At 35.7% G+C, this 15063-nt stretch overlaps 1 protein-coding gene across 1 annotated transcript; it reads left to right on the plus strand.

Moving 5' to 3' along the window:
* The first annotated feature begins 11531 nt into the window (after positions 1-11531).
* On the plus strand, positions 11532-14699 carry LOC110879818 (E3 ubiquitin-protein ligase SIS3). The gene is made up of 10 exons (XM_022128348.2): positions 11532-11701; positions 11781-11819; positions 11904-11970; positions 12063-12136; positions 12468-12606; positions 12707-12799; positions 12897-12962; positions 13691-13813; positions 13895-14008; positions 14101-14699. The coding sequence occupies exons 1-10, from the start codon at positions 11673-11675 to the stop codon at positions 14437-14439; spliced, it is 1083 nt and encodes a 360-aa protein (XP_021984040.1). The 5' UTR covers positions 11532-11672; the 3' UTR covers positions 14440-14699.
* Positions 14700-15063: the final 364 nt, after the last annotated feature.

A 15063-nucleotide genomic window follows, 5' to 3' on the forward strand; every position in this document is an offset into this window, starting at 1 on the left:
ATCAATGTTTTTGAACAATCGCCGTTGTTAGAGGAGTGGATTTCTGGCAAAGCTCCAAAAGCGTCGTTTTACGCAAATGGAAACTACTACCCCCATGGATATTATTTGAGCGACGAAATTTATCCTAGGTATTCGATTTTCGTGAAGACGTTTAGTGATCCTATTGATGACAAAAGAGCATACTTTAAAAAGGTTCAAGAGTCTTCACGAAAAGACATTGAGAGATGCTTTGGGGTTCTTAAACAACGCTAGCAATACTTGAGAAATCCTTGTCGTGCATGGAGCAAGCAAAAAATGAGAGATGCTATGTACGCTTGTATAATCATGCACAACATGATTTTGGAAGACGAAGGAAAGGCGATATGCCAGAATTATGTGCCAGAAGCCATTCAACAGGAGCATCCGCAGGCGTCAATGGAAGAAAGAGTGAATAATGTGCGAGAGTTGCGTTACGAACCGTACCATTCCCAGTTAATGGTTGATTTGGTACACCACGCATGGTCGGTTCGGTACGTACCACCTGAGGGAGAGGAAGAAACGGAGGACGAGGAAGACGAAGTTGGCGAGGGTGAAGAAAGCGAAGACGAAAACTAGTTTTTTTTTAATTTAATCGGATTTTTTTTTTATTTCTAGTATTGTTTTTTTTTTCTGTTTTTTTTTATTTTTTTTTTCAAGTAATGTAATTTTATTTTTAAATTAATGAAGTTTTTTTATGTTTTAGATTAAAAAAAATAATTGTGAAATCATTGTAAAATGATTGAATGGGGGTTATTGACATAATGCCCCACTACACCACTTTTGCTATAATGCCCCCTTGCTGACTAGGACGCCACGTGTCGTATAATGCCCCATGGTGGGGGCATTATAAGTTTCTACCACTACACATGGTCTGATGATGAATACAAACATGTATACTTTATGCTATCAAATATATTGGAGTACAATTGCTTGGGGATTTTCACTAGCGTGGGGATAAAAGGGGAGGTGATGTGGCGCGATACGGTTGGTTGTTGTTGTTTGGCTTTATTTTGATTGGTTGTTGTTTATTTTTTTTTAAACGCCCGTTTCAAGTCCCTTCTATGTGTCGCTCCACGCCTCCCTCTTTAAGCTCTCCCACACCGTGTAGTCTTAGTGCTCTTAGAAGTTTTGCTTCTCTCATTGAGCCACCAACCCTAGTGGTATATAAATACCGTTTACAGTTGATCTAATTTAATAGGTATAAATAGTGGAAGACATGCATTTCTCTTGAGATATGCATGTTTAACTCTCACTTGGTGCAGAGTGAGGCACTGGTGGGCAATGATAGGAGAACCAAGAAAACGTGGGTTCAATCTTTGAGCTAAACGGGTTTTACCGGTAACTTCAACACAGTGCCTACAGGCGGGTGGGTTACCGAGTTTTCTCCGGAATTGGTGGTGGACTTAGGTTACTCTTGGAGTACTCCGTTTGGTCCAGTTGGTACCCCGATAGTGCTCGGGATTGATTATGTTGGCCGTTAAAAAAATAGGTATAAATCGTAATGAATATTTTTTTAGAGTTGCGGATTTTTTATTTAAACTATCATGATATTTTTATCTTTGAAATTTGTAGCAAAAACTGTCATTTTATTTGGATTACAGTTAAAATGCTTCGTTAAATCATATGCGAAAAACACATAGCCACATAGGTATAAAAAGTTTAGATAAGCCAACCACAAACTAAACACCTAACAGGGGCGGGCCTACTCATGATGGTGGGTGGGTGGACGACCGCACCCATTGAAAAAAGATTTTTAGTGTTAATTTTCATCGAAAATCCCAACCGCACCCCTTGGATTTTTTCAACCGCATTCCTTGAAAATTTTCAACCGTCCTTCTTAGAAAAAAAAATTATGAATTTATAAAAATTTAAGAACTCGTTATTATGAATATATAAGTATATAACACAATTTGTATAATTATTCTTTAACCACTTATTCACTTACTTAACCCAGTCTATAATCTAATTTTATTAACCCAACTACTCAAGCCCAAACCCAACCCAACCCAAAGATTTATTCTTTTTTTATTTATTGTTTTTTGTTGTTTTATGCGGTGATTAGGAGAAAATATAGATGTATAAGGGTTTGATCTTTTTATGTTTTTTTGATGTTTTTTAGTTTTTCTTGACTTGTATTTAATGATTTTGTTGTTTTATTTTAAGTTTTGTTTGTTTAAATGATTACTAATCAACATTTAAAATTAGGGCTTGAATGTTTGAAAATTAAAATTGAAAATTATGAACTATGGTATTGGTTGAACATGATTGTTTATTTTATTTAAGTGTTTAGTATTGTTTTATGAACTTATAGAGCAAATTTATATGTGATAAGAACCATGCGTAGAGAAGTTATGGTGCGAATTCTCAAGATAAAAGAATTGGACCACTTTTTTTGTCGGATTATTCTAGTTAAAGACCATGTTATGTCTTACATAAGTTTTTTTTTTCTTGTTTTATTTAATGATTAGAAGAAATAGAAGTAGGTAGCATTTGAACTTTAATAGTTTTTGCTGTAATTTACTTACTTATGAAGGTTTTTTTATGTTGTTTACTGTTTTACTTGAAACTTTGTTTGTTAATGTGATAGAAAGTTAGAAAATAGAGTTTGATTGTTTGAAAATTGAAATTGACCCAACTCGACCCGATCTGATTCGGCCCGCAAAACTTTGCTTGTTTATGTCTACTGGTTTTACATGACCCGACCCGCTATAAACCGATTTTTTTTATATAGCTAGAGGTCTAAAATCTTTAAATTTTTTCCGCACCCTTTAGAAATTTTTTTTGGGTCCGCCACTGTACCTAAGAGCATCCGCATTTAATGACGTTAAGGGAAGTTTCTATGTGATTCCACCATCATCATGTTTGTACTATTGTTGAAATTAATTTTTCATGTGATGTGTTTTGTATTAGCTTCATAAAAACACCCAAAAAAACAAGCTATAATACATGGTAGAAAGAATGTACGGTGGAAATAAATGGTTAAAAATTAGAAAGGTGGTAATGATGTGGACATGTTTTTAGGTTTTCTTGTTAAGTGAGTTGTGTAGTGTTTTTAAGGGGATACGGTGTGGCAACTTTTGGTGTCGGTAAACTTGGTTTACCGAAATGGCAAACCATTGCCAACCAAAGTTTACCGATCAGTTTGGTTTCATGCGGTGAAGCTTTACCGATGCGGGAAAGGAGAAAGGAAAGAGAGAGGGGGGTATGGGATGGGGTCCATTCCAATCTCAACCAATCACACATTTTTCCTTTTTTTAAAAAAAAAATAGTTTACCAGTTCACCAAGTGTTTAAACCATTGCCAACATTTTTCACCAAAGTTTAAACACTTTTGCCTAATTGACATGGCGCGCTCTCATTGGTCGGTTTTTTGGTTTGCCACTTTAAAGTGTTTAACCACTCCTTATACCCTAATTAATGAGTATTTTATGATCTTGTAATGATTAGACATGTTTTTGGGTGTTTTTAGGCCTTTTTATTGTGGATGGTCTAATAGTTTATTTCTTTGGTAAGGGTGTATTAATTTGAGTCAAACCCGAGCCTCCATGTTTAGAATAATATTTAAATGTTAATTTACATATCAGCATTATTTAAGTATGAGAATCTAAATGATCTTAGTATACAAAGCTCAGGTTCAAGTTGATCCATTAAATGATGCAGCTCGAGCTCATTTAAGTTCGACTTATAAAGACCTTTTAATGTTTCATCTCGAGTACAACGACGCCCCTCTTTGTATACCAGATCACAGTTTGGTCTATCTTTAGGTTTAGATTTTTTAGGCTCATGAAAAATTCAAAAGTTGGTGATTTTTTAATTGTGCCTTTGCTTGATTTAAAGATATTTTTTGTTCCTTTGATGTTATCTTCCACATGGTTGATTAATTCAGGCCTTTGTCAATTTTTAGGTTTAGGTTTTTCGTCTTCAAGAAGATATTATTTCCCTCCTTTTAGACCGTGGGGTATGGTGGGATTTGGGTTGGGGCATTTATTGACACGTGGCTTAGGGGGCAGACATGGGGCGACCCACATTTAAACAGGGTATGGTGGGGCGGGGGTTTGGGGCGTGGGTTTGGTGGGCTTCGCTGGGTTGACCCGCTGGGCTGGGCTGTTTGTTTTAAAACAACAAATTTAATTTTTTTAAATATTTTTCATTAAAGAAAATTACATAAAAAAAATTCCTAATGTTTATATTTGTTTTTTATCTCTTCTCTCATCTCCAAGACTAGTTGTAACTCGTCACCCTGTAGGTGATCAATCGGCTAGGATAGAATTTTCAAATCATCCCGTCTTTGTCTCAGGGCATCTCTAGCTTCTTTGCTCATTCGTTGTTCGGCCCTTTGTTGTTGGAAGACGTTGAATGTATCTAACTTGGATGAAATGTCATCCAACTGGTCGCTGTATATTCCCCTACGCAAGCTCGAACTCCCAGCTAAAGGCGATGCCGTACCAGATCTTGATTTTTGAGCACGCCTTTTTGCGGCATCTTTTCCATACTCAGGCCGGTTTGGGCTTGGCGAATCATCCAAAAGGTCCTCAAACTCTTGATCTCGTGCATCAGATTGGGCTTGGGACGAGGCCCTTGACCTTTTGTAAGACGTGTTACTTTCGCTACCACTGGGGATATTCGCCCACTTTGGATGGAACTTACAAATCTCCCAACAATGCATGAAACGGAAGTCGGTCCCCACATTTGATTTGAATTGAACCAATGCATTCGTCACAATGTCGGCTTCGATTTCACCACTTTTTGGGTTTTGTTTTGTCTTATTTAAAAAATCACTATATTTTGTAAGTTGGCCGCTTATCTCGCTCCACTTCGAGGATAAGCTATCGTTTTCATGATAAACCTCTCTTCCCAATTCTTGATGGAATACTATACTAACCCCTTGCCACAAATGGGTTCGATGTTGAGAATTTTCTATTTTTATAAAAACAAAATTTAATATATTAAAAGTTATATAAAAAAAACCATTAATAAAAACAAAGTTTAAGAATACCTAAAGTTGCATGTTGAGATTGTTGAAACCAACCCCTCGCCAATGCAAGTTCTTCAGGAACGGTCCATTTTAGTTGTTTTCGCTTAGCGGTTTCAAGTGCTTTATCCGCCTCGGTTTTTTTCTTATGACTTCTCTTTTTGATGGGTTTCGATGCGGAGGGACCATCGTTGCGTGGTTGAGTTTCGGGGACGGTTTCGTTTTGTGAAAGGTCGATGGAGGTTGGTGAAAGGTTGATGGGCGTTTGTGTAAACGGGGTAGGTATCGAATCCTCGGTGTGTGGGAAGTTAGTAAACAAACAATTCCCAAGATACGATGCGTAACTCGCTTCTTGGGGCATAGAAGAGTGTATCAAAAATGGACGGGGCATTGGACGAATGGGTGGTGGGCTAGGATTATTTTCTTGGAATGCATACGGGTTGTTCGGGTCAAAAGGACGGTTATGAGGATGCATTTTTTCGTTTTGTAGAAGGAGAATTGAAGATGATTATAGAAGATGTGGTTGAATGTGGTAAAAAATGGAAGAAAAATGTGAGTTTTATAGTGGAAAAATATATATATATATTTTTTAAGATAGCCGTTGGCCAACGGCTAACCCAACGGCAACTTTGGTTTGTCCAGTGAGAGCCCGCCATGTCAGCTTTGCCAGACCGCCCCATGCCCGGCTTGAAACCCAAGCCCCAAGGGCCACGCCCCAACCCAAGTCCACCCGGGGTGGTGGCTTGGACGTTTCCCCCAACCCACGCCCAAACACTCGCCTCATACCCCATGGTCTTAGCTTGCAAAATTACTAGAGGATATTGGATTCTTGATTGAATATATGAAACAGGGCCACAATGGTAGTGGAGTGTGGTTGATGATGGTTTGCGATTGCCCTCAACAAACATTCAACTACAAACATGAACATTCAATATTGTAGAATTAGAGTAAGTTACACTAGAGTGAGGGATTTGATCAGTTGAATTAAAATGGTCATTATTTTTTTACAGTTGTTTGGCCCGGTCATTATTTTTTTACAGTTGTTTGGCCCGGTCTTAAAAATTAGATGTCCGGTAAAAGGAGACGACAAAATCAGCAGTTTTCCGAGTTCTCATGATTCTCGATATGTGTTAACCGGTTTTCCATCACTTCACATAACCTACTAACTAGTAACCGAATTAGAGGTGTTCATTATTCGATTTGAAACCAAAATCAAACTGAATTACAAATTCGGTTAAAAGTAAACCAAATTGGTTATTCATATTTGGTTCGATTCAAATTGAACAAAAATAATAACGTAAATAAGAAATAATGGTTATAATTTTTTTTTCATTTAATCTTATTCCATTACAATTTTAGCCCAATCTTATTTAGCCCAATTTTATTTAACCTAACACAGTTCAATAACAAATAACGGTAAAATTATAATTTTTACAAAACTTATTCTAATTATTCGGTCGAAACCGAAAACCACGCCGAATTCGAACTTAAATTTCGACACGCTTTTGAACTACTTGAATTCAGTTCGGTTTTTAGTTTTGACCCAAAAAAAACCTTGACGACGAATACTCCGAATAACCTGAAAACCAAATTGATAAACACCCAAAACCAAAACCCTAACACAAACGGTCCAACTTAGCAAAGTCGGTCCTGCCCGGTTGTCAAAACAGTGAGTCGTACACTTACCCGAAAATACGAAGAGATTTTGCCATGTTTATTTGATATTCTAAAATGGGCCATGTGGGCACATGGGGTTGCCTCGTGCCTGAACCCTAACGTGTGATCCTGACCCACAACTTCCAACCATTTTTTTTTTTTTTTGTTTCTTTCAAATGAAAAGTTTAAATTAATCCCTTTTATTTTGTTACCTAATCATTCGAATATTAATAATTGAAAAAAAAACAAATATACAAAGATAAAAATATATTAAAGACTAGGTTAGTTCCCCGTGTGTTACACGGGTTGAACAATTTAAACTATATAGTATAGATATTTCCTGTAAATGCAAAACAAAGACAGAGACATTTACATACCATATTGACATAAATGAGTTAATATAAATGTAACCCATCAACTCGTACATATTAATTAATGTCGTAGAGTTCGATAAGACGACTCTAATGTGGGTTGAATGAGGTCAATCAGAGTCTATTTTATACCCTTTGTACGACTTCTTATTTTTTGAATCTTTGTATTTGATTCTAAACCTATTATTAATATTATTGATAATAATTTTAGTTATATATATCAATAATATATTATATATATATATATATCAATAATATATTTAGTCTAATATATTAATATTATTATGAATTTCGAAACTTGTTTAGCTAAGATTTAAGATTCTATTGAAGTTGTAGTTTAACAATAGGTTATTGAATTAGTAATAAGAATTTGTATTAGATGAGATTAAATATTATTATTATTATTATTTGTATTAGATTAGATTAAATATTATTATATAGTATAGATAAGGGGACAAAACATTGCTACGTACACTTTTTCAAATTTTAAAAAACAAATGAGGGGATATTGATAGTATTGAATACGTACCGTTTTATTTATTTATTTTTACTTTTGATTTTAAATTTGTTGAAGTTAATAATTTTAATCAATTAAATGAGAGAATGACAAGTGTCCCAAAACAGGTTTCTTTTATTATATAGTATAGATACGACAATTCATGTTCTCAGTGATCGTTATTCGTTAAAGCATATTTGTGACTAAAAAGGTAAAAAGCTTAGTTATTTAACATTTGTGGAGTTTGTGTATGGGTCAATATGGGACTTGTGTTAGTTATGGTTCTTGTGGTAGATGCCCAATTGGAAAAGGGATAATATAATCAAGATTAGTTAATTACGTATACTATACATGCAGAATAATAAGAGTTGACTTTCTTGTAAAGATGTGATACATTATTGGATGCTAATTGATATCCTTAATCTTTGGACACAACCACCGTCAAAATTGTATAAAAAGGATAATCGGCTGTCATGTATTTCTGGTTTAACTGTCCAAAATTACCATGTTAAGACAGATGAAGGAATTATATTTATTAGATCTTTTATCGATACTTGGATGCCTAATTTTATTTATTAGGGGACTGGGGGTGGAATCACTAGTGATGGATTCCATCACTCCCACTATCCAATCAACTAATGCCATGTCATCAATCCAATTTCCATCACTAGTGATAGAAATGTAGGAGGGGTGGAATCACTAGTGATGGGGATTCCAATATACAAGTATTAATGCACAATGTACAAGTCATACCCTATAAAACTCAAAAGTTTAACGCGTGCTGGATTTAACGCGTTTAAAATTCCACGCGTTATCAATGGTGTGGCGGCGGTGTTGCGTTGTTTTTTAACGCGTTAAAAATGGTGATCACGGGGGTGCCCCGAGTCCCCTTAGATCTTTTATCGATACTTGGATGCCTATCAAATGGATGTCAAAATTTTCAAATTGGATAGATAATAAAATACAATGTCATTAAATACATAGAAATTATGAACCGATACAAAAGATTGTTAATTCTAGTCTTTTTTTTTTTTTTTAATACAGTGAGAACAATGGAGTGGTTAAGGTGTGCTCGAGTCTTGCCTCAAAATGGAAATTTTACTGTTAAAAAAGATCATTGTTAATTCCAATTCTTTTTTTGTTTTGTAAAAATCCTTTTTAAAAGGGGGGTAGTTAAAAAAAAACAATTATGAAACATATGTTATTTATCTATAATTTCTCTCACAAAAACTTCAAGATCCATTTGAGATGACTATTACTGCACAAGCCTTGTTCGTGTTTACATCAAGTGGGCTGTGGGCTGTGACCATCAACGACTACTTGTGGGCCTGAAGTGCTTCTTCTCAAAACATGGTAGATAATAGACTTTGTACATAGTAGATACTAGATAGTACATACTACATATTACTTTGTACGCATGGGCGGAATCAGAACGGGTCCGTATATCTTCCGATGAGTTGACCTATTATTATTAGTGGATGGATTTAGGGGTCTTCAGAATTCGTTTTCGTTTTGAATTCAGAAAATTCGAAATTCGATTAAATTATTAAGAATTTGCTTTGATTGTAAGAATTCGAATTCTATTCAATTCGAGGCAAGTAAATCGAATACGAATTTATAATCTCAAATTCGATTCGATTCGAAATTCGAATAAAAATTTTACATTTTAATTTATATTTATAATACATATATTACTTTTATTAGGCTATACTATAAATTATTTTCAAAATTTATTCCAAGTATTAAAATTACCCATTACCAAATCCACTACATGGCTCATAACTAAAACCTAAGTAATACATCTATCAATAGATTTCTAACCCTAAAAATATTAACTTGTAATGTGGAGTGATTATTCCCGACTTCTCGTTTTGAGGTTTAGACTTATAGTACTTTATTTGGAACGTTTTAATGTGATATGGTGCTTTATGACTACTTTAAAATTTATGTTTCATTTTGATAGTTTTTTTACATGTTTTAAAAGAATATGAATCAAATCGAATTTATTCGAATTCGATTCGAATTTTTTATTGAATACGAATTGCGTTTTTTATTCGAATACGAATTTGAATCGAATTCGGTATGTTTTAATCGAATACGAATCGAATTCGAATTTAAGGGAAAGTAAAAATTATTTGAATAATTCAAAAATTCAATATTCAATTCGATGAACACCCCTAGATAGATTAGTAGTTTAATGTCATTGGATTTACGGTTCCGAACCGCTAGAATCGGCGAACCGAACAGGAATCGCTGGATGCAAACTGTATTATTGTATTTAAGGCCCGATTCCAGTTCTTAAATTTGGGAGAAAACGATTCCCAGTTCGGTTTCGGTTATAACTGATAGATCCGTTTAAAGAACTACTAGAACCGGTTTGGGTTCAAACTTTAAATATTATATTCAGAAACCCTATTAATTATTTAAACTTTAAATATTATATTTAAAAATATGTTTATTTTTAAAATTAAAGAATATAGAAATAGTTTTTACATAATGTTTGATGAAGATTTGTGATGGTTAACTAAAAGGTTTTTTAGTTAACTTTTGTTTTTACATTGTATACTTTTGTTTTATAATTTGAAACATTTTATTGTTGTTACTTTTCTTTTGTATGGTTTAAACTTTGGATGTTGCAACTGTTAGTTATATTTTTAAAGAGTTTGACTGTTTTAATAAACATTGGATGTTGTTTGACTGTTTTAATTCTTTTTAGAGTTAAATGCTTGGTTGGTCCCTATGGTTTTCAAAAATTGCAAACTTGGTCCTAGTGGTTTACTAATTACACGCGTGGTCCCAAAACTTGTCAAAAATGAACTCGGTTGGTCCCCAGCCCTAACATCAGTTAAATTTCTCAGTTAAGTCACCAAAATACCCTTGCTTATTAACAAAACCCACTGCATCATCTGCAATCATCTTCGTTACCCGGCCGACTGAGTTGACTCGGTCGCGAGACTGAACCATCATATCACAATCCTCATATCCATACTCACACTCTCCATTACAATTCAGAGCAAATTAAACCTAAACTAATCTAAAAACATAGGAACATGATAAATTTATTAAAGAAACAGAGGATCCAACCTTAAAAACTGAGCAAGATAAAAACCTCAAAGCTTCCATCTTTATGCAGATACCCATCTCAAATCGCATTCATTCTTCACAAAGAACATAATTTTAAGAACAATTGACTGACCCCAATATCAAAAAACAAAATTTGAAGGTCAAATGTTTGGTGGGTTTGAAAATTAAAGAAGAACCCATCTTAGATTGTGCCCTGTTGTTGACCAAGAACAAAATCCAATTGGGTTAAATGAGAACACAATATCCATGACCATCTCAAATTCTCTAACAACCTGGTTCAAATTTGACGCCATCCCCTGTCACTAGTCTGGCATCACCTGCAAGACTGACAACCATGTCGCCAGAAAACAAACCGCCATCACCTGCAAGACCTCCACCGCCGCCGCCGTGAGCGACGGCGCTACCGCCGTTCCACCATCTTCTCCGATCTCTTCTCTCACTTGTCGTCTCTCTCCTCTCTCTTCGCTTCCGATCTCCGTCGCCGGAAAAGAACAAGAGACAGAGATGGGGTGTGGGTTTGTGATGAAGATGATGATGGTGATGGTGATGGTGATGAAGATGATGCAGTGGGTTTTGTTAATAAGCAAGGGTATTTTGGTCATTTAACATGGACTTAACTGAGAAATTTAACTGATGTTAGGGCTGAGGACCAACCGAGTTCATTTTTGACAAGTTTTGGGACCACGCGTGTAATTAGTAAACCACTAGGACCAAGTCTGCAATTTTTGAAAACCACAGGGACCAACCAAGCATTTAACTCTTCTTTTTATTTAATTGTGAATTTTAGGATTTAATTGACAGGTTTTGATTCAAATAACCCCCTGAAAATATGTAAAGTTTCATAACACCCCCTAACATCCAACTTGGTAATGGAATCCGTAACATTTCCATCAAGCACACATATTACGCAATCATTACCCGTTATTCTCAGTTTCATTCACTTCCATCGACATCAACACCCATTGCTTCACTCAATTCTCTAATCCAACCTTTCCCCCTTTCAGATTTCAACCTTTTACGTCAACAATCAGCACTGGAGTGAAAGCTAGGGTTTTGTCACTTGATTCGTCGTCACAATGACGATCAAGGGCCTAGATTTTAAGTGGTCTGTTTTCTTCATACAAAACTCGTTATTGTTTATAGAATTATTATTTTCCCATGAGTTCTAACCCCATATTTTGCAGGTATGATGGGTTTTTCCTATCAATGCTTGCCACTAGCATGTATCCTTTTTTTGTAATTGCATTTGCACAGTTTATGATTGCATATTTTTTAGTTTGTTGATTCTTGACAAGGGTTACTGATAGAATAATTATTGCGATTAATTGGAAGCATTATCATATGTGCACGCACCCCTTGCATATATGGATTGTGGTGAGTCATTATTAAACTTATATATTCTGTTAGTTTTACTTGTGTTATTGATAATAATTTGATACAGTTTATGTTGTTCTTGAATGAAATAGGTTGATTACGCAACCGTTTTTGTGTTCCGGCTCTTGATGTTTTTGGATAATGGACTTGCTGCAGGAATGGGATTGTAAGTCATCCATTATGAATTTAGATTTAGTGTTTGAATATTTTGAGTAATATAATTGAGTATGCAATATGATAGTCGCTTTCGCTTTTGAGGATCTGGTCCCACTGGTTAGCAGGGTATTGATGTGATCCGTGAGTTTTCCCTAACGGGTTCTCATGGTCAACAAAAAAACATTAGTTAGGAACAGGGATGCATGATTTATGAATAGCGGATTGCATCAAGTTAGTTTTGTTTTTTTATATGTCGATAAGGGTATCATATTTCCCTCTTAAGACAGACTTTATAACTTACTTTTCGTGAAGTTTCCTGATAAATATTTTGAATAATATAGGGATTTTGGCCCGCAGCAGAGACATGCTCGTTTTCGTGGAAGATTGGTGGTTTTATCAATTCTCTGTTTGTTTCTCTACCCTTTTCTCTGGGCATGGACCGTTATTGGCTCGTTATGGTTTATTAACTCAAGAGACTGTGTACGTGTCTTGCTTGTTTCCTTCACTTATTAGCGTATTATTTACAATTTAACCGGAGATAGTTTACGATCAAGATTATGTACAAGTTAAACCATTGCAGTTGCCTGAACAAGGTCAGAAATGGGGTTTTCTTATATGGTTGCTTTTCAGCTACTGTGGACTCCTTTGCCTTGCCGGATGGTCTATTAAGACAGTATGATTCCTCAAAAGCGTTTAAATCATTTTTTTAAATGGGTAACTTTTTGTTACGGATAATCTTAACATCCATGTTTTGATTTATCTATTTGCAGTGGTTAAGAAGACGGCAAGCTCATTCACTACGCGCTCAACAGGGAATTCCTATTTCAGAATACGGGGTACTTTTGGAAATATTTCTATTTTCGAATATATGTTATTAATAGGGATGGCTATGGGACGGGTTTTGGTAATCCAGCCCCATACCCAATTGTAAAATTGTGTCCTATACCTGGCCCAATACCCGTCTAATACCCTATTACTTAGGGCTGCAAACGAACACGAACAAAACCTTGTTCTTGTTTGTTTGTTAAGAAACGTGTTCATGAACACTTACCGAATGAGATCTTATGTTCGTGTTCGTTTGTTAAGGAAATGAATTTGTTCGCGTTCGTTTGTGTTTGTTTGTTAATTTTAGGAAACAAACGAAAACGAACGTTGATAAACACAAATGAGCACAAACTAATGTTCATGAACACAAACAAGCGTTCATGACTAGAATATATATAATACACTGACACCTACTAAATATTTTATTTCTTGGAATTTTGAAGTATTTAAATAAAATATAAAAATTAAAAACACTAATGAACTATCAAACACAAACGAACGTGTTACCGAACGTTCACGAACACGAATTAACGAACACGGCCTCTGTTCATGTTCGTTCATTTAACTAAGCGAACGAAATTTCTTGTACGTGTTCGTTTGTTTAATAAACGAATGAACACAAACGAACTTCCTGCCGAACGGTTCACGAACTGTTCGTTGAACGTTTGGTTCGTTTGCTGCCTTATAATACTCATTACCTGTTGAGCACGTTAAGTTTAAAATTACCATATGTTTTCAGGTTTTGGTAGACATGATCCGTGTGCCAGATTGGGCATTTGAAAACGCTGCAGGCCAAGAGATGAGAGGCATGGGTCATGATGCGCATTCATATCATCCGGGCCTTTACTTGACTGAAGCTGAGGTACGTACGTCTCTTGGTTACCGCTATTCCCTTCCGTTTTATTAAAATAAGGTTATAAACCTTTCTAATTTGTGAAATTAGAGAGAAGCAGTGGAGGCGTTGATCCAAGAACTTCCAAAGTTCATGCTGATAGCCGTTCCTACCGATTGTAGTGAGTGTCCAATTTGTTTGGAAGAATTCCACGTAGGAAACGAGGTATTGTTTTCTTATTTTCTCATAGGTGACAAAATGGTTTTGTTCGGGTTACTACTTACTAACCGTTTGTTGCTTAATTGATACAATATCAGGTGCGCGGGCTTCCTTGTGCACATAATTTCCACGTGGGATGTATCGATGAATGGCTTAAGCTGAACGTCAAATGCCCTAGATGCCGGTCTTCCGTGTTTCCGGATCTCGACCTTAGCGCACTCTCAACTATCCCCGCTGAGGTTGACCAGTCGTCTCTTGCAACAACTCGTTACATGAGAAGTCAACCATCTAGTCAAAGTTATCTGTTGCGAATGCAGGGTTTCCTCCGTCCTGTTCATACAGGTTCGGGGTCTGATAACACTTTAGAAGCTGCGGAAAACGCAGGTCAACCATCTGAAAGTCAAAACAGGCACACAGGTGCGGAGCCTGAGCGATAAGTCTTGAAAGTGGGAGTCACTAGTTCATGCATAAAGCACTAACAGAGATCATACCAAAGTACGGTGGATTTGAATGTTATCGATCAGTTTGAATCGCTCTACTTTTAGCCCGCATTACAAATTGGGACTTGATCATCTTTATTATACTTTTGTTCTTGATACACCACAAGAAAACAAGGTTTAATGTAAAGAAAAATGGTCATATTGTAAGCATATTTTTGGCAGTCCAATATCATGAGAACATCAATTTGGGCCTAAAATCAGTTGACAATAGAGAGTAAGGGTGTGGAGTGAATGTAGCCCTTTACTTTCTCATTTTTCTGAACTGTTGATGGAACAAATCATCAACCATACCATATCAAGTTTTATAACATCAACTAAAAGAAAAAACCAACACCACATGCCACATGCTGACGAGGGGTGTAAACGAGTTGAGTCACTTGTGAATTACTTTAGAACGGCCTACTAAAGGCTTGGTTATCAGCTAGAAGTTATTAAATAATAAACGAGCAGAGCTCTGGGCTAAGCACGACCTTGAAAACCTACCCACAAGACAAGCTTGAACTTTAGAAATAGAGATTTAGTTGAGTTAAGCTCATATAGTCAAATTATCGTAAATTGAGG

Source organism: Helianthus annuus, chromosome 9 (assembly GCF_002127325.2).
Source record: "Helianthus annuus cultivar XRQ/B chromosome 9, HanXRQr2.0-SUNRISE, whole genome shotgun sequence".
NCBI classification, from domain to species: Eukaryota; Viridiplantae; Streptophyta; class Magnoliopsida; order Asterales; family Asteraceae; genus Helianthus; species Helianthus annuus.